Source organism: Cyprinodon variegatus, unplaced genomic scaffold, assembly GCF_000732505.1.
Source record: "Cyprinodon variegatus isolate N-32 unplaced genomic scaffold, C_variegatus-1.0 Scaffold299, whole genome shotgun sequence".
In the NCBI taxonomy this organism is placed as follows: Eukaryota; Metazoa; Chordata; class Actinopteri; order Cyprinodontiformes; family Cyprinodontidae; genus Cyprinodon; species Cyprinodon variegatus.
In genome coordinates, this window is record NW_015150752.1 from 710965 (window position 1) to 730281 (window position 19317).

Sequence of the window (19317 nt, forward strand, 5' to 3'; positions counted from 1 at the left end):
CAGATCATACAGTCAAATTGATTCAAAGTTTTCTATCTAAGGAAAACCAGTTGATTTTATCAACTCATTGACTCGAAGGCAATCCCTCACCCTCATCATGTGGAAGGTCCTGCTCTGAAATTTAAAAGTTAGTATGTGACCAATAACTCACTACAAAAATACACCAATTAATTATTCACTACAATATATTACAATTTAAGGGGACTAAGAGTTTGTTTTTATGTTTTATGGGGTACAGTTAATCTCTGTAGTTATCTTGTCTTCCATGTAAATGAAGATAAAGAACAATGGCTCAATCCATTTAATGTATATCTTTTGTAGAACCATACATTCTTTTTCAACTGTATCAATGTTTAACATTTGCATAGCTTATCAGTTTGGGCCTAATGAAAAACTGGTCTGCTCTCATTTTTAATCAATGATTATAGATTTACCCTGAACTGGTTTTAGCACCTATCAGTTTTCAGCCAGCCCACAATGTGCATGGTCCTTCCCTCCCCATTCCTATGAAAAATTTCTAGAACTACTGCACATGAGACAGGAATTAAAGCTTACCATAGAATTATTTTATCTTTTCTGTAACTATAAATTCCAGTTTATGGCCACAGCTGAGTGATATCTTATTCACCCTTTGTTATGTCCAGAAATAGCTGGATATATTTCCCACAGAATATGACAAAAGGCTGCTGTAAGAGCCTTTCTTTGAAAAAAACAAACAAACAAAAGAACATTTTTGCATCATACCTGTAGTTATCTGACTGGTTCTAACCTGTTTCCACTGATTCAGTTTGTCCTGCCCTGGTCCCACCTCTACCCACTCCTCTCCAGACTGATTTACCATATATATATATATTTTAAACTGGCAAAATGCTAAATACAAAGAAAATTAGGGAGAGGAATATTCTTTGTAGTCCTAATTAGTTATTTTTAGTCTAATAATAAAAAGAAAGCTAAAAAAAAAACTAGAATTAAAAATACATCTAGACCATTTGAAAAGAGACAGTATTCTTATTTTCCAGGTGACTATTTTTCAAGATCTAAGTCTGTCTGAAGTCGAAGGGTTGCCTTTATTTGTTCTATGCAATTTACCTCCTTCAGCATTTGAGACCACTCGTCCAGTGTGGGCGGATGGGGCTTAAGGCAATTTATTGTGATCATTTTATGTGCAATCAGATGTACAGTAAATTTTAATCTTTTAATATGGCATGTAAACTGTAGATCTGTTCCAAACTTTGATCTAAACTACGGTATACCTAAATACTCAAAACAGATTTGAGCATAATTTCTATCTACTAAGAGATATATGTCCACATATATCTGTTATTGGCACAATGAACTGCTCCCCCCTACTCATTCCTTTTTTTCAAGCTGCTTGAGATATGCCTACATTAAAATGCAGAAATGTATATACCTAGTTTGCTCATAAAATAGAGGAATCTGTATTTGATGGGTTCAGTGAGTCACTCAAAGTGTATGCTTCTAATGTGCTTCTAAATTCCATCTAACTCCACAGAAGGAGCTTTTTATTAAAGGAAGTGTTTTGAACACTGGGAAAAGGAACTGATGAAAAGAGGCAGCAAAAGGAATAGTTTACTGCTGAGTCAATATTGATTTCACTGGCTGAGCTTCAGGTTTTTCTGTCAGCATGACAGAGAGAGTGAGCAAATTCTACTTCAGACCACAGGAAGACAACTCCTTGTTTTATAGTAATCCTTTGTGTTCTCCTCTCTATCCAAATGTTTTGTCAGTGGGGCGACGCCAGGTGTACATTACGCAGACTGCTGTTAATGCTGGAAAAAAGTCAAGTTTAAGACAAGAGATTTCAGCACTGATACACCAGTATACATAAAGATGAAATTGTGTAAGGAAAATCCCATTTCCTTAACTACAACCCTGAACTAACTTTTGGTTTGTACAGCACATGTAGACAGACCCAAAATCCAATTTTAGATGTGTTTTTAATATTTTATTCAGTATTTTCATACAACATGGGCTTTTTTTTGGGCTGTGATGAAAACAGAAAAAAAAGACTGCCTTCTTTTTCTAACAGTGTGTGTTTGCCCGACCTACTCTTTCTGCTATTACCCTCAGTGCTGACAAATACAACAACTGAAACTATCTCTGATCTAGTGTCTATGACTCATCTAATGAGTCTACAGTATGACCTGCAGACACACAGTTTGCCTGCTCCAAAAAATCTTACGTGTGTCTGCATTCTCTTTCTATAGATTAATATTCTAGAAGCTCGGATAAGCATAATCCGCACTACTTGGCTTTGGAAATAACAAAAGAGCTGAATCTGAAGGTGGTAGATGAAAGTAGCGCTCTTGAGATTAGTCGCTGCATTGCAAGCATGGGTGTTTGCCTGTATCCCCAGGCAATCGGGGGACAAGTAAGTGCACTCCTACCTGTCAGTCACTGTTGTTGTGCCCTATTACTCCCATCTGCCTGCCTTAGGATGGTATTAACTTACATGCAAGCAAATGTCAAAACACACAGTCACTACACATTTAGACCTGCATGCTTAGGTCAGGCTGTGCAGATCTACTTGATGTGTTGTCACTTAGCCTACCATCATGTTAATCTATATGTCGTCAGCTCAGTTACACAGTTCCATCTATGTTTTGATTAGCCCTTGACTTTCTTCCACTTTGTAGGGTTTTTCTTTTGTTTACATTTTCCCTATTGTAGAGTTGACTCACAGATCAAGTATCACTCCCTACCCCCAAACACCGCCACCCCACAATTTCATTAACCCCTTTGTGCAACAACACACGTGAGCTGTCTGTGGCCCATTCACATTTAGCAATGACTGGAGAACTACATCTGAAAAGAGTCTCACATAAAGGGTGCATACACATCGCTGTTGATTTGGAGCGATTTCACGTGACATTATGTAAGAGATGTTTTGAGATAACATATTTAGACACGACCAAAACATTTAAGAAACAAAACCAGAGTATTGGAATTTTTTATATACGGTCGTGCTTCTTCTGAGAAATCTCCATAACTCTGAGGAGAAGAAGGGATTTCAGCTGGAATACGTTTGTGGTATAGGATTAGTGTTCACAGATTTTCAAGGACACATATGCAATTAGTATTTTGTGGTTGCTTATTCCCATATAATTCAATAAATCTGTCTGCATGCTAGAAATCTGGTATTGCTTTTCAAAAATAAAGTGAGAGCTCACAATTTTCTGAGTCAACATTATAAAATATAAGTCCTCAGTTCTAGTCACTGAAGTTGTATAGATACAGACAACAGAATAAGGGGATGCACAATGATTTTCTCAAACTGAATTTTAAAAAAAGAGTTAATAATCTTCTGTCCAAAGCAGGAGAGATCGCGAGTCAACACACAACTTCAGCTTCAACAGCTAAGACCACTGATTAGGGCCGAAATCTTGGTGTCATGATGTATTCAGACCTGAACCTTCAGAGGTACATAAAGGCAGTTACTAAGTCAGCATTTTATGACCTGAACAACATTTCCAGGATTAAAGGATTAATGTCCACACACCTATAAAAACTAATTCATGCAATTATCTTTAGTAGAATTGATTACTACAACAATGTCTTCCACCAGTCCATCAGGCAGCTGTAGCTGAGCCAAAACACTGCTGCCGGGTTTTCACTAGAACTAAGAAAGTAGAACACATCCAGGTTCTGAAGTCCTTCCACTGGCTCCTTGTAGCTCAGAGAATAGAAAATCATTCTGTTAGTCTATATATCACTGAAAGGATCAGTACCTCAATACGTAACAGATTTGTTGCCAGTGCATCAACCTCACAGACCACTCAGGTCTTCTAGTTCAAGTCTGCTCTGTACACCCAAAACTAGAACCAAACATGGAGAAGCAGTAATTAGTTCCTATGCTCCACTTATCTGGAACAAACTCCCAGAAGACTCTAAAAGTGCTAAAAGCCAGAGTTTTTTTTTTTAAATTTAAACTTAAAAAACGTATTTATACCTGCCTTTGACTATTGAACTTAAACTGTTAACTGAGGTATTATAAGTTTAAGGTTTTGGTCTGACTGTTTTTGTTTTTTTTTACTACTTGCTTTTGTCATGCTTTATCTTCATTTGCTTATATTCAGCTTTTATTTTTGTCTTCTATTTTATTGCTTGATTCATTTAGCATTTTGAATTATCCTTGTACTGAATTCAAATAAACATGCCTTGCCTTCAATTCTAGTTCTTAAGGCAGGGGTCCTGCACCTTTTTGATTCGTCTCTGATTTAAAACGCCTGAGTCAAATAGTCAGGTAATTTTCAGGATTCTCAAGAGCTTGATTGTACTTTAGCCATTTCAATTTGAGTGTGTGAAAATAAAGACTCATCTAATAGGTCCAGGACATTGGAACTTTAGGATAGTAATTGAAGAATCCTGGTGTACAGCTTTGTATGAATTGATTCACATTTATTGTATATTTTAAGACATATAAGATGCAGACAAATTGCTCTAGTAAGTGCTTCCTTTTTGTGAAGCAAATCAATTGAATAATTCCAGTTGTCCTTGGAGAGGTACTGTTCATGCATTTGCATGTTCAAAAGTGTTTGATTTAATCTGATGCAATATTTTCAACTTCAAAGCTTGACTTCATCATCATTTGCATGTCTAGGTGATTAATGTTTATATGTAAATAAATATTGTAACATTTTTTTTTTGTGAGCCAAAACAAAATGTCCCAAGAGATAAACACTCTGCTGGCAGTTCTTTGTTTCTTTCAGATAAGGTGGAGCAAAGAGTTTAGTTAAAACAGTGACATGACATTGTTTGTGACCTTAAGGACTTAGATTATGTCTTCTTTAGACCGTTTATAGAAAGGTGCTAATAAATCACAAATCAAAAAGCTTTTAAAAGGTTTTATTATAATCAATGTCAGTAGGTGCTTTTCTTTTGAGAATAGTCATACTTTGCCACAAAAATCACATGTTCCATGTCTTATTTTCTGTAGACAATTAATTATCAGGCCACACTTAAACATGGTCACTTTTACACAAATAGTGTGTTTTTTAGCACTTATTTGACATAACTTCTGTAAACTCTGGACCCTTAAGATAAATATTATGAGCAAACCATAGTAACAAACCCCACATTTTTGTAAATTCCAGTATTTCAGCTTGTTATTGAAAGTAAAATTAATAAAAATGTGTCTGATAAAAAAACTATTTGTTTAAAGTATAACAAAATAAGGAGTCATAGCTTATCTGTATGAACAATGACTTTTACTGCATTCTGTAATGTGAGTGGAAGTAATTAGTTAAAGTTTTAGGGCACCATATGTTATTAGTCTGTACTCTGTTTGAACTTACAGGCTGCTTTCACTGGATTAAAGGTTATTTTCCAGCACTAACAGATAACTTGACATAAATTAATTTGTACAACCCATGAGGTAGAAAATATTTGCCAAGTTCCAAAAACAACCTCTTAGTTGAGAAAGTACATGATCATTTTTGAATTAGATCAAGTTCCAAAAAAAGTCCGTAAAAATGTGAACAGCAATTCACAGCAAAGTATATGTTAGCATCCAAGACTGTGCAAAGTAATTTTGGGGCAATAACCAGCAAGTCATACACATGTTTCTGGAAAGTAACTTAGAAGTTCTAGAAGTTTCTGATAATTTTTGCAAAGTACAAACAAGGTATATAGTATATTCTTAAACAAACCAAAAGATATTTGGTCTAAAATAGTTTTACATACCTGCTTTCAATAACCTGCATAAAAATGTCCAGGGAAGTGCAGGAGGTACTCAGTAAATTTCTTTGGGAAAGTCACTTGTTGGTTATGAGTAAATATAAGTGAGACAGTATCTAGTAAATTTCAGAAAATACCTGGCAACTTCCCTAAAGGGGTATCTAAGTTTTAGGAAATTAACCAGTAAGTTCCATGAAAGCACCAGGAAAGGACCTGTATTTTTTTAAATATGATCTTTGTCTTTTTGAAAACCAATATCTCTTTTCCTCCGGCTCCACCTTACCAGGCTCTTATCCACCCTACTAATTCTAGAACCTTCTCATTACTGATTTTTCAGTATTGGTCTTTGATTTTTTTTCTTCCCTATTTAGGAGATGTAACACTCTGAGATGAGTAGGGCCACAAAAAGCCAATACCAGCACTGAAAAAGCAGTACTGTAAATGTTCATAAATTGGTGGGGTGGAGCAGAGCTCGGCCAAATGGAGATGCAGGAAAAGAGGCAAAACTGGTAAGTTACGAAAATCAACCACTTTGGATGTTATTATCCCATTAAATGGTTGATATTACCTTTTATCAGTCACATAGAATAGCTGCAGATAAAGTTATTATCTGCACCTAAAGTGATTCTGTTTTAACTGCAGAACTAATTATTCTATTTTTGTGTAATCTGAAAATAATGTTAGTAGTTCTTCATCTGCTGTAAAAAAAAAAAGTTGATCGACATCTCGCACATATCGAACAACCCCTCCCAAAAAATTCTCATATCCAGTCAACTGAGTTGTTATTAAACACCACATTTAATCAGTGTGACAGAATTATATGGAATTCACTCGAAGTAAAGCTTTAAAATGCATTTATTTTTGGAAGGTCAACTGTAAATAAAAGTTTTAAAAGAGTTTTAGATGTGGCTGAAGTGGCTATTATTAACGATAAGTTGCATATTATCAGAGATAAGAAACCTACTGGAAGGTAGACGAGACCCAGTCTGAAGCAATTCTATGGGACTGATAACTGCTAATAACTATTTAATGGTTGATCACATCCGAACCAGCTACCCAGATAGAACCTAAAGGAAGGTACCCTGTAAGAGCCAGAAAGAATCTGGTACGGTGTGAAGTTTAACCTCTATAAACTGGAATGCAACCACTAAGTTCCGGTAGAATGTGGAATATCATATTGTGCAGTATTACCCAATTATTGTTTTTAATGCCAGTTGTACATATCCATAAAGGCTGTGGCTTATGGCCGTCTTACATTTTTCTGGTCAGACATGAACTTACACAGACTCACAGGGGAGTTACATGCTTGCTTAAATGCAAGGTTAAAAAAAGATGATTGACTGTTGCCAAGAAAAATAACTTATTTCTCAAGAGTTAGAAACAGTTACTTATGTTGTTCTGCCAGGTCAGTGCCTGTGGTCATGGAGTAAAGACAAATAGCTCAGCTAATGCATTCTGTCTTGTGGAGATGGAGGGTCTTGATAATAACGTATTAAGCAGGGCACCTGGGTGTTGCTGAATGCCTCATTAGGGGGGGTCTTTGTGTGAAAAATGCCTGTGGCTAGAACCATCTGCTGCTTTCTCGTGACTCTCAGCAATGTCTGCCCTCAAAATTGTATCCTTGACTCAGCTATTTTTAGTACATGATCACTTTTCCTAATTTTTTCGTAGGCAAGCAAGAAGATTATGTCTTAGTGTTCAATCATTGTAATTAGGTCATTAAAGATAAGATATAAAGAGTGAGTGTTTGATTTGTGAACTGTAAACTTGTATACACATATTTCAGGTGGTTACTCTTAAGGTGTTTTGTGTGAGTACTTGGCTGCCAGGATCAAATCTGTCAACATCTCCATTAAGATTGTGTCCCATCACCCCCTGCACCGCCTGTCGGCCATGCTGCCAAAGACAACAGGGCCTGAAGTTGCCAGGAAACAGTGGTGTTAGCTTAACCCACATGGTTTTAGCTGTCTATTTCTGCTTGTTCTCACCTCTCCCTTCCTCCTTTTTTTTTGAAATCATATTTTGAATATCTGCTGGTTTTGGTAATTCTGAATCCTTCCCCAATGGATGTATTGTTTTTAAAAGCCCCTGACATAATGTCAACATTTTTCCTTGCAAATGCATAAGTCTGTATTGCTGTGGGATGTTGGCAGTGAACCTTCAAAAAGAGAACCATCACTCAACTCTTTTGAAATAATCTTACTATTTTCCCCAAAATACCTAAAAGGGGATAAATTATGTCCTCTGCACCATTTCCATCCAGCGTGGTTAGTTCTGTATCGGTATTTCTAATTAGATAGGTGTAAAATTGTCTCAATTTAGCAGATTGAATAAACTATTGTTTTTATAAAGGCCTGAAATACTATTTTTCAAAGCAACAGGAAACTTGCATCAATGCTCTTCTTTTATGATCATAGTTGTTCTCCACTAAACTTAAACTTTAAAGAACATTGAAAACAAAAAAACAAAGTAAAATTTAAAGGAACTTAAAATAATTAAAATAATCTAATTTCCTACCTTATGTCTGCCTTTTTCATGATAATTTATGTAATTAAGTATTTGTATTTATATAATACACAACATCATTTAAAAGATACAAAAATAGAAATAAAAAAGTGTTTTCTTTGAAAGCAATTGAGAGTGTTTTTTGTTAGTTCATTTTGCACCCTGTCTATCTGGAATAAACTTGGTAAACTTCCTACACATCTGATCTATCAATTTAGCTTGACATTGTTTATGCCCTTGTGTGACATGGTGATGTGTGCAATCTGTGGTAGGTGTGGGTGGTAGGTAATGATGTCTGCTAGAAGCTCAAAGGAAGAGGCTTTTTTGTAATACATTGATAATTATCCTCATCAATTTTCTGCTTTATTGTTAGCCTCTTGACAGAAACTGAGCGGGCAAGGTGGGGATATGGATCTGACAAAATTTAGGGGTTAAGATTTTCTAACCAAACATTTGTCTTAAGAATGAGTTGAAGGGAATAACCTACTATCATTAATAATAGTTGTTAATAATTGGGGTGATAATTAAGTTAGTTCATAGTTCTTTTGGGTAAACAGCTTTTGTCTTCACTAAATGTTTGCATTAAAATCAGTTTAAAGAACTAAAAAGAGCAACTTTACTGTATGATGTTTAATGAGACATTTGCTGACAAACAATTGAGTTTAGATCAATGCTGTTATAATTATCATAGGACTGAATAGGAAATAGCAAAATCAATCAAACCAGTTGTGCCTTTTAAGGAGTGTTTGAAATGATTTGTTAATTTATTTATTTTATTTTTTAAAACAAAACAAACAATTTTAAAAATGAGAAACAACAGTTTGGGATTTTTTTTTCAAAGTTGTTTCTTTAAATAATATTAAAAAAGGAAAGCAGTTCCTTTTTTGTTTCCCATTTCCTACTTAATTTATTATGGAGAAAACCTATAAGCATATAATTTCATAATTTCATTTTCAAGTTTTGGTTTTGGCTCTGGGGTAACCAGGAAGTAAATCTATGAGAGAAGTCTGAGGAGCATGACATCAAGCGCTCCAGTAAAGAACAATCAACGTACTGTAAGCTTAAGAATTTTTGCAGACTTAGCCATAGGATTATTTAAAAACGGTAAAAGATCTGCTAAAATATCAGGTATGTTGGTGCAATTAGGTGTTTCAAATTTTTCCAAAGGTCTTATTGAGACGGATTTATATGATGCCCATGTTTTTTCATTAAAAGTCACGTCACTGACACTCAACTTAAAATTGCTGTCAAATGAAGAAGATATTAATTGCTCAGAAACTACCATACTATACATCATGTATATGTTATATATCCCCCATATTTAATTCAGTTGGTAAAAAAGGAACTGCTTTCCATTTTCCTTTTTTAGATGTATTAAATTGAGAATGAAAATAAATTTTTTTTTGCATTTTTTTATAGTTTTGATTTAAGAAACAGATAAATAAGACATGGACAGTTTTAACCCTTATATTTTCAGTTGTTCATAAGAAGAAATGTGTTCTGTTGCTATTCAGACACACTTATTACAGAAATCTGAAGTTTTCTTGGTAAATTTTCAAGCAAAGATGTTAATGTCTCATGATGGTGCACTCACCACAGATGACTTCACTTTGTGGTAACAAGTTATTTTTGTTTTTTTCCTCTCTGGCATCTTTATTATCATTTGCTGTAAAGTCCTCTGCAACGACATATCTTATCTTCTACTTGATGTAAAAGAAGAGGTGACAGGGTCATTGGGGTCATAGTGGATGTATTTACCATGAATTCGAGAAGCAAAGAGTTAAAACATCTATTTGGAAAGGAAATGAAGAAGAGATGAAAGCTGAAAGAGTAATAGCCTGTGGCAAAATACTGAATGTTACTGCTTTCTTGGTGTGACCTTTGTTTTTAGCAAACAAATTTAAAAGGACACAAAAGCAAAGCTGTTGACATACAACAGCTGATGTAGGGTGAGCAAAGGAAGAGGAGATGCCTGCTGGGCTCCTTGGTGAAACAGCTGAATGGTCTAATACATCCTTTGTGAACTCATATGACAATGCCCACATCCTCATGCACACTAGTTTCTGATTGCTCCACCCTGTTGACTCGTTTCTCTGTTCTCTTCAGATTTGGGAAGAGTGGAAACAGAACAAGGCTACTGCTCTCACCATGACGACAGGAGACTCTGGAAATAAGAGTCAGAATAAAACTTGGGTTCCTTTCTGTTTGCCTGGATGTAATTATGGTAGAAAAAGAGCAAGGACCTCAGTTTTATTCCATCCAGTGGTCCCATTTGTGGGACTGATGTTGTTGGCCAGGATCCCTTTTGGAGCAGGGATCAAACAGAGTGTCCCAAGAGTCAAACTCAGCTACAGAGGTAAGAATCAGAATTTATTTATAGGCATGCTAATTTGATTGTTATTGCATATTTCTTAATGTTTTACATAAATCTCTGTCAGACAAGTCACACAATGCAAAATAAAACTAGGGTTATTGACACTGAATCAGCTGAAAATTAATACTTTGCTTTTATTGAAGTTTTTATTGAACATTTTCAAAAATGAGTTATTTTGGCAGTGCTCTTCTAAAATACGCCACGCAACTCTAATCACATCTCATAACTGACCACAAAAAATAATTAATGTTCCCTTATTGTGAAACATGAACAGAGAAAAACTAACTAAATTACCCAAAGAAGATATGACAACAGATGAGATAGTTACCTCAAAAAATGTAGTAAAAATATTGAAAGCAAAATACTAAATTAATCTTTGAGGTTGGATGCCTCCTTATCTTTTCATCACCCACTGGGTGGGCCACTCCAAAAGAGATATATTACTTTCATTCAAAAGAAAATAACTGGTATTATAAAGGAAAAAAAAACAACAAGATTTTTTACATTATTTTTTATATTACAGGTAGCTGCTACATTTCAAGTTGGTCCTGTTGAGAAAGAAACAGCCATCTAATTGTGTTCATATATTTTAGACCGGTTGCTTTGTCACTCGTGAAAAAAAAATGCACTTTTAAAAGCCCAGTGCAAACATACTGTAGCTCCAAATGGGCTTTAAAAAAAAGCAAAACAAAAAACAAAAACTCACAGATGAACTTCAGTCTTGCTCCATAAAACTTAATCCCACAGTGACCTAAAAGTAAACTCACCCTGACTCCAACCTTTAGAAGCCTTTCTTTAAGTTAACGCTTCCAAGCCTCAATGAGGCTGGAAGAGACATACACATGCATTTTTACAATCCAACATAAATACACTCAGGAATAATGATGGTGATGGCAAGTGTTTAGTCAGTACTTGAGGCAAAGATTTAAGTCTGCACTTTGTCTCAATTTATATTTCATCCAGACTAGTCTGTGTATGATTACAGATAGATTGCATTACCTTTCTTGTTTGTGTCATGTTTTTCTTCTCAGCTTTTTGAATATGATTGACTTCATGCTACTGGTCATCTGATTATAAAGTCAGCTACTTTTCCATGGGCATAATTGGGGATGAATATGTCCATGTTTGGCTCTCTTTGCCAGCAGAAGCAGGGCTTAAAGAAATCCATCAAAAGAGAGTACTTAACCCAGCACTCATAGCATGCACGGATCATCATCATCTCATCAGTGCAGACTGTTAAAAAGCAAAACCGACCCGCAGTGATCACTCATCAAACAGCACATCATTCCTCACTTCCCCCTGTGAAAGCAAAGCCTCTATGAGTGAAGGATGAAATGATCAAAGGCAAATCATCCCTGTTTGAGTGAACACCTTCAAAACAAGTGCCTTCAACTGCTTAAGGTTTGCCCTAGAAATCCCGTGCTGATAGATCAGTTTGATCTAGAGCACATTTAAGGCTGCATTGCTCTCTGCTTATCAATAGAGAAATCATCTAATGTATTTTAATTGCTTTAATGGTTTTACTTGCTATATATTAAGATGGCCTTTCCTTAAATGTTTACCCCCTTCCCCCCAGATGTTATTTTAAAAAACAATTTTTAACTTTTCTAATAGAAATGCATCTTTATATCAGTATAGTGAATTGACCCAAGTAGGGACATCGAAATTGTCATCCACTGGTTCACCAGTCTGCGGGAGAATGGGGAACAGAGCAGTAGATCAGTTGTAATGGATTTTTTTAAAATGGTACAGTGTGGTCACTTATTTTAATGCAGTGATGAAAAAAACCAAGGTACATAAGGAACCATAATTGACAAATCAGTTGTAGAGATTAATGACCTGTATGATGATTGGCAAACACATGAACAATGACTAAAGAGTCAAGTATCAGAATGTTAACCCTAGCCCATTTTTGTAAAATTTTAATGTTGTTGGTAAAGTAGCTAAAATACATTCGATGACAATAAATAATTTTTAGTGAATTATTTTCAGGAAGCATTCTGGACACTTTCTGATCCGTATTGTCTTTTTAAAGAATCTATTCCTCTTCCTTCGTGAACATGTTAAAAGATAGAAATTATCCTACTTTTTGTGTGCAATCACTGCGATTAGTTTGCACAGCTCCAATTTTCTATAAAACATTGTTTAAAACAATTTAAGGGTTTAAATACATTTTCTATAAGTGTTAATCAGATGTGTCAAGTAACAAAGTACAAATACTAAATTACCATACTGAAGTAGAATCTTGGCTATCTGTACTTTATTGGAGTAATAGTTTTTCAGACAACTATTTAATTCTACTTCTACTTACATTTTGTTTTATCTCTTCTATTTATCTATACTTTCTACTCCTTAAATAATAATAAAAAGTTAGTATTGTGTGATTTAATTTTTTTTATGATGACCTGTTGGTATATAAGAAAAACAACAAAAAAACATCAAAATAATTGACTTCATCCAGACAATTAATTTCTTTTGGTTGGACTCGGTACTGCACCAACTTGTTGTTAACCACATACCAAAATAAATAGTTTTTCAAGAAGATGCAAAGTCAAATTTGATGCTGTTACCATTACTTAAAAAACAAAGAAACTTAGTATAAGAAAGTTATGATCCAGAATTTTAGCATAACTTTTAACTTTATACTTTACATAGTCTTAAAAATGGTACTTTTACACTTTTACTTGAGTAAAAATCTTAAGCTGTTACTCTAACATCTACAATAGTGTTTTTAAACAGCAGGATTTATACTTCTACTTAAGTAATAAACATAAATACTTTTGACTCCTCTGCTGTTAATGTATCAACTTCTAATGTATAGCTGTTTTTGCTAGAATTTGATGCATTTACTGCTGTGAAAATCACTTTACCATTCAAAGAACAATAATAGTCATCTGAATCTAAATCTGAATCTTTTTGTGGACAGAAGCTTTCCATTTGGTATTTGACAGTGTGAGCAAACATTTTAGGCAAAAACATACTCTTTTCATTTTCCCAGTGCTTCATAGTTTAATTAATTAGATGAGGTTCTTTTTTCAACATGTTGCATCAGATAGCTCAGTCTATATTCATAAAATAAGGCAAGAAACTATAGCACCTTGTCCCATTTAACAATTATGCATCTTAGGCAAGGGAAAGCCTCCTATTATAAACCCAAATTATGCTTTAATTTACCTTTCTACTTTGCACACAAGAGGGATTTATATTTGTATCGCTAATGGAGCACTTTCATGCAGCTGATTAAATAACACCAAATTCTAAGATTTGTGTTGATAAACTAATAGCCTTGTTAGGAAATTAGCCTCAGGCTAATTAGTGATAATCAAACTTATCATCTGATTGTTATGCAAAAAAAAAAAAAATAATTAATTAATTAATTAATAAAACAAACAAAAAAAAACTGTCAAATAAGTGCAGGGATGAAGTAGAATCAGTTTTGTCAATGTGGCTGCAGTGAAACTGTGGTTGTGATTATCAGAAGGCATTAATCTCTGTGTTTATAGAGAACTTATTGGAAAAAGAAAACAATAGCAATATAAATAATGTTCCAGGTTAGCCTTTGGCCATTCAAGATCTAATGCATTTCACAGCCTCCATAAACACCAGTTGTGTGGAGCCCAACACGTTAATCAGCTTGCTGAAGGCTAGTTGTGGAGTACAACATTGAGGAGCAAATGCCACACAGACTATTTCAGTGGACTCATAGTGCTGTGTGTTTACAGAACAGATTATTGTTAGCCAAAGGCTGGAGGGTCTAATCTCTCTTTGAGGTTTAGTCTTCTGGGGGCATGAGGTGTGTTGGAGTGAGAGATATGACCATGTGGGGGGCTCTGTATGTAAGAGCCTGTATATAGGAAGAGGTATTAGGCAGAACTGTGTGGTGTGGAGGGTTCCCAGAAGTTCAAATATTGAAGGTTCCTAACCTCTCCAATCCTTCACACCATAAGGGTAATCACGATGTCAATCCTTTCAGAGTGACTCCCACAGGACTCCCTTGCTCTGACCCAGTGTTTACTCAAGGCATGTTGCTATAATAGTGCACTGAAAAGAGCCTGGTGATGGAAAAGATTTCCTCAGATCAAGGAGATCAAGGACTCAGTGCTGAGTCCATTGTAGGTCTGTTCACCTCCAAGAAAACCTCCACTAAGATTAGTCTGAGACAGGGGGAGCCCAAGACCAAATAACCCATACTATAAAGGATTGAACCATGATATGTGCTTATATTTTATCTTTTTTACTGGCAGACATTAGTTAACATTTTAACTTACTATGCAGTTAGGACTTTGAAAATTATTTCTTTTTGCTGAGTGTCACAATACTACAATTGTATGTAGATTTTTAGTGATTACTTGATTGATGATGCTTAAACCACAAAACAGGCTTAAAACGGAGGAAGGATTCGAATCCTTTACTGTCGCTGAATGCCACTTGGAGAGGAAGAAGTCATTACATCAGTAAATAATTAAAACTCAGAATACAGTTTGCAGAAGTAATCTGGCATTTTTATATATTTGGATAAGACTGGAAAGGCTTGGGACACAATGTGAGCTTTGAACTACAGAAATGTCTTCATCAATTGCATGGGTGTTATATTTTGGGTTAATTAACTTTGTAAAATACATTTAATCATGAGAAAAATATATTATTTGGAAATATTGACTCCTATTATGATATAGTTGCTGAGCAAGAAATGTTTCTCGTGCCTTCAACTTTGTAGCCAGAGTTGATATTGATGCTAATGCTCAACCATCTAGGGATGGTGTCCAGTGGGTAAGTGGAGGGAACCTTAGTGGGAATCCCTTTGAATTATTAGGTGCTTCTTTCTAAAATTTTGTAAGAAAGAAGAAAATTGTGGTTAAGAAAGTGGCTTTAAAAGCATGTGATAGGTGACCTATCACCAGTGCTAAAATGTATTTTCAAAGTTAACAAGTTTAGCTTTGGAGTTGAACCACAATGGATTAAGTTAAACTAAGCCAAGTCAAGCAAATACTGTTTTTCTCCTGACCAGACATCTTTGTACTTGTCACGAAATACTACGTTTATAAAAGTTGCTTCCACTGAAATGAGTGCTGAAATTTGACCCAAGGTGGTGTATTTTTTAAATGTAAACTATGTGCTTGCAAAGAATTTTAAAATCCCTGTTTGTGTATCTCTTGTTTTGGATCAGAATTGCTTCAGGCTGGAAGTACGTATTTGTTTTTGGGTCCCGCTGATGGCCTGCACTCCCACTCCATTCTGCTGGATGAGGAGAGGGGTCGTCTTTTGCTTGGAGCAAAGGATCACATCTACCTGCTGGACCCAGAGAATCTGGCCAAAGCCCCAAGAAAGGTATGGAGCTCAAAAGAAGAAAATAAACAAAGATGATGGTGGAAGGACTCAAATCTAAGCTGAAAAACAGATATTCATTTCCTGCTCTTCAGACGTTGTTTAGGAAGACTTTATAAGTATTTACAGAGGCTTTAAGCACCCTTTGATGGAGTAATACTTCTAGAAAATTTACTCAAATATGGTTTCTCCATAAACAGTAACTAAATTACTCAGTTTAGATCCATGCTGTGGGACATTTAAAACGCCCTGACCTTGGTTATTTGTTGAGAGCAGAAAAGTGGAACATGTAGTCATTTAGCCTCATCCCATGACACTTAAACCTCTCCTACCATTAAGTGAGCTGACGTAAGGCACTTTTTTCCATTTCAATTTGGCTAGAAAGCACTCAGGCATGTTTTGTTTTAGAGAAGCGCTCACCTTTCAGTCAGCAACAGTCTGCATCTGTCTGTCTGCTGAGGTCAGGGCTGTCATGTTCGAGGGCACATGCACACTCAAACTACCCGACAACTGCATACATAAACAATTGTAGAATATGCACACTTCCTATTATGCGTTTACACAAACACATGCATTCAGATGGGTGCCATATGCTAGAGTTTGTGGATATGAGCGTGTGTTTATGCAGCTGAGGTTGATCCATCAGTGGGAGGACTGTTTATTTGATCTTTATCAAGTTGTTCTAACTGATAGTGTTGCTCTCAAAGTGTTGCCTTGCTGGTTGCCTCTTGGGCCATTGATGCTGATGCTGAGGGAGATATCTACTAAAAGCTTAACACTGAAGTTTTTATTATCAGCTGAGGTTGTGAAACTTACCTTGAATTAGGTAGAACAGAATCAAAGCACACTTTAATTCTCAGTCTCTGTCCTGAGGTTCACATTATCTCTCATTTGATGTGAAGGTTTTACTACTGTTTCTATGCTTGTCAGGATGCAGGGGCAAAACCAGATGTGGGATAAGCTGCACATTTTAACTCTTCAGTTAAGCCTTCACACAAGTACAAATTACATTGTAACACTGTGTTTTCTGTGCAAATTCCTTAGCTATGAATCATTTTGGCGATAGCCCTCCTTAGCAGGGTTAGAGGAGGTAACACTAAGCAGATAAGCTTGTTATAACACATGTATGAACAAGGTGCAGCACATTAAAAGACCACTATAAAAATGCTCTCTTTCTTTCTAGCACTTAAAATGTTGAATAATAGGTCAGAATATAATTTGTTTGATCTTCTGAGCTGAAGAAGTACCATAAGCTCAAAAGTTACTATAAGCACCACTTTTTAAATATATTTTAGGAAACTGTTTTAACCCATCTGGTCCTAGAGTTCAAGCTGCTCTTGTTTTAAGCCCTAAAAAGCCTCTAAAACGACTTCAGAAGACTCTTGGGTTGCACTAAATCTGGCCCTTGGGTTAAGGGGTCATGGGTGCTCTCGGTTCTTCTTTTTAACAATGTCTATAAAATGTTATATTTGACTTTACAAAATTTGCATTTTACTTTTAATTATGATGCCCACCATGGTTGTGAGTTATTGATTCCATTGCCTATTTTTTGTACTGTGCTAAATCTTTTGAAGACATGTAGACTTATGTAGATTAGAATGTTGAAACATGTATAAAATGCATCTAAAGCTTCATACTGTGGCTACAATGGAATAGCTTAAAAACCATCATATATGTATCTATCATCAGATCCACTGGCCTGCTCTAAGGGACAGAGAGGAAACCTGCAAACTCGCTGGTAAAAGGGCAAATGTGAGTATTTTTATTCAAAAATATCACCCTTTCAACTTCATCTACTTTACTTGGTCAATCCACAAGCTGTTTTGTAAGATTAAAATGCTTTTCATTCCACGTACTGTCATACTGTAGCTCATCTTTCCTCTGTTATGTCTGTCCCTACTTGTTCTAGTTGGAATGTGCTAACTTTGTCAGAGTCCTCCACAATTACAACCGGACACATGTCTATGCCTGTGGGACAGGCGCCTTCCACCCAACCTGTGCTTTCATTGAAATCACTGGGGACAAAGAGGTGAAATGCAAATAAGTAAATATCAAATGAACATTCTTTGGCAGCATTTTGTTGATCATATTAAATAGTCTAGGAATATTATCCTGTTTTCACCTACAGGATGGTGTTTTCCAGCTGTTGCCTAATACAGTAGAGTCTGGCAGGTTGAAGTGTCCTTTTGATCCTTTGCAGCCATTCGCCTCAGTCCTTTCAGGTAAAATAATGTTCGGTTCACATATTCAAACAGTGAGCCTTTTGTATTTCAGGACAGCCATGTCATTGCAGATTCAAATTTTAATTCTTTTATTTGTTTTCTAAGCTTTCGTCCTACAATGCCTCTGTGTTAGAAGTAGACAGGTTGTCGTTTCTCAAGGAATAAGAAAGTAATATTGACTAAAGTCATAAACAATTATAATCATGTTCGGCATCCTCTCTGTCATTTATTGTTCATGCTGACAGAAACCTTGCTTTTTGGCATTTTTTGGTTCACATTAGTTCAGAAACGAGATAAAGTAAGGCAAGTTATTATAAATCGTACATAATCCTCTAGATTGTGTTCTTGTATTGAAAAGCAGGTAAAAAAATGTGGACATGGAGATATCACTAGAATATCTAATGAAATGTATTTTTATACCTTGATTTTTTCCACTTTTTATCATGAATACTTGCCTAGAATGAATGTATGATATTCAAATATAAATAATGCAAACAGTTTTTAATTGTCAAAGGAAAGACTACTGTAATGGGTTTAGAAATGTTTTATACACATAACATAGACCATATTCAGCCTGCCCCGGCTCCCCCTGTAATTGAGAAATAATAAAACATAAATAAATAAATAAATAAAAAGAAATTGATCTTAACTTTCAGGACACTTCATGACCAAGCTCTCAAATACATATTGGACCTTTTTGAGCCTTTATTCCCCTCAAGATTTTGAAGTTGTCAAATCAAATGCAGTGGTACCAAATACCTATTTCAAAACCCATGAAGACTTAGCTTTTCAGGTTGTGGCCCAGAGGCTTTGGAATGCTCTCCCACCATCTCAGTGCTGCAGAATCAACAGACTATTTTAAGAATCATCTACAGATTTTTTAAGGCAGGACCTTTCTTTGTTTTTACATTTTTTATTTTGTTTTTCACTTTGAGTCCAATGTCTGTGAAATGTGCTATAGTTAAAAAATGATAAAATGTGCTGTAAAGGGATTCTGTTATCTTCACCATTGATTTATGCAGCTCCTCCTATTTCCAATTAGTTTGCTTCTCAGATTAATGGTCTCTGACCTGCCTGTATGGGTAAAAGCAACATCTTGATGGTCTGTGTTATACTCTTTTCAGTTTTATATGATGTACTCAACAGTGCACCACGAAATGTTATAATTTTGCAATATTGTTTTATGACTTCACT

General features: G+C 35.4%; 1 protein-coding gene across 1 annotated transcript in view; it reads left to right on the forward strand.

Annotated features, from left to right (window-relative positions):
- Positions 1 to 2338: 2338 nt before the first annotated feature.
- The window catches only part of LOC107090534 (semaphorin-3D-like), a 34161-nt gene continuing 17182 nt past the window's right edge, over positions 2339 to 19317 (forward strand). The window contains exons 1-6 of the mRNA XM_015383959.1: positions 2339 to 2392; positions 10309 to 10558; positions 15744 to 15904; positions 17591 to 17653; positions 17811 to 17930; positions 18030 to 18123. Of these exons, the coding sequence (XP_015239445.1) occupies positions 2354 to 2392; positions 10309 to 10558; positions 15744 to 15904; positions 17591 to 17653; positions 17811 to 17930; positions 18030 to 18123 (727 nt within the window). The 5' untranslated portion in view covers positions 2339 to 2353. The remainder of the gene's footprint in view (positions 2393 to 10308; positions 10559 to 15743; positions 15905 to 17590; positions 17654 to 17810; positions 17931 to 18029; positions 18124 to 19317) is intronic.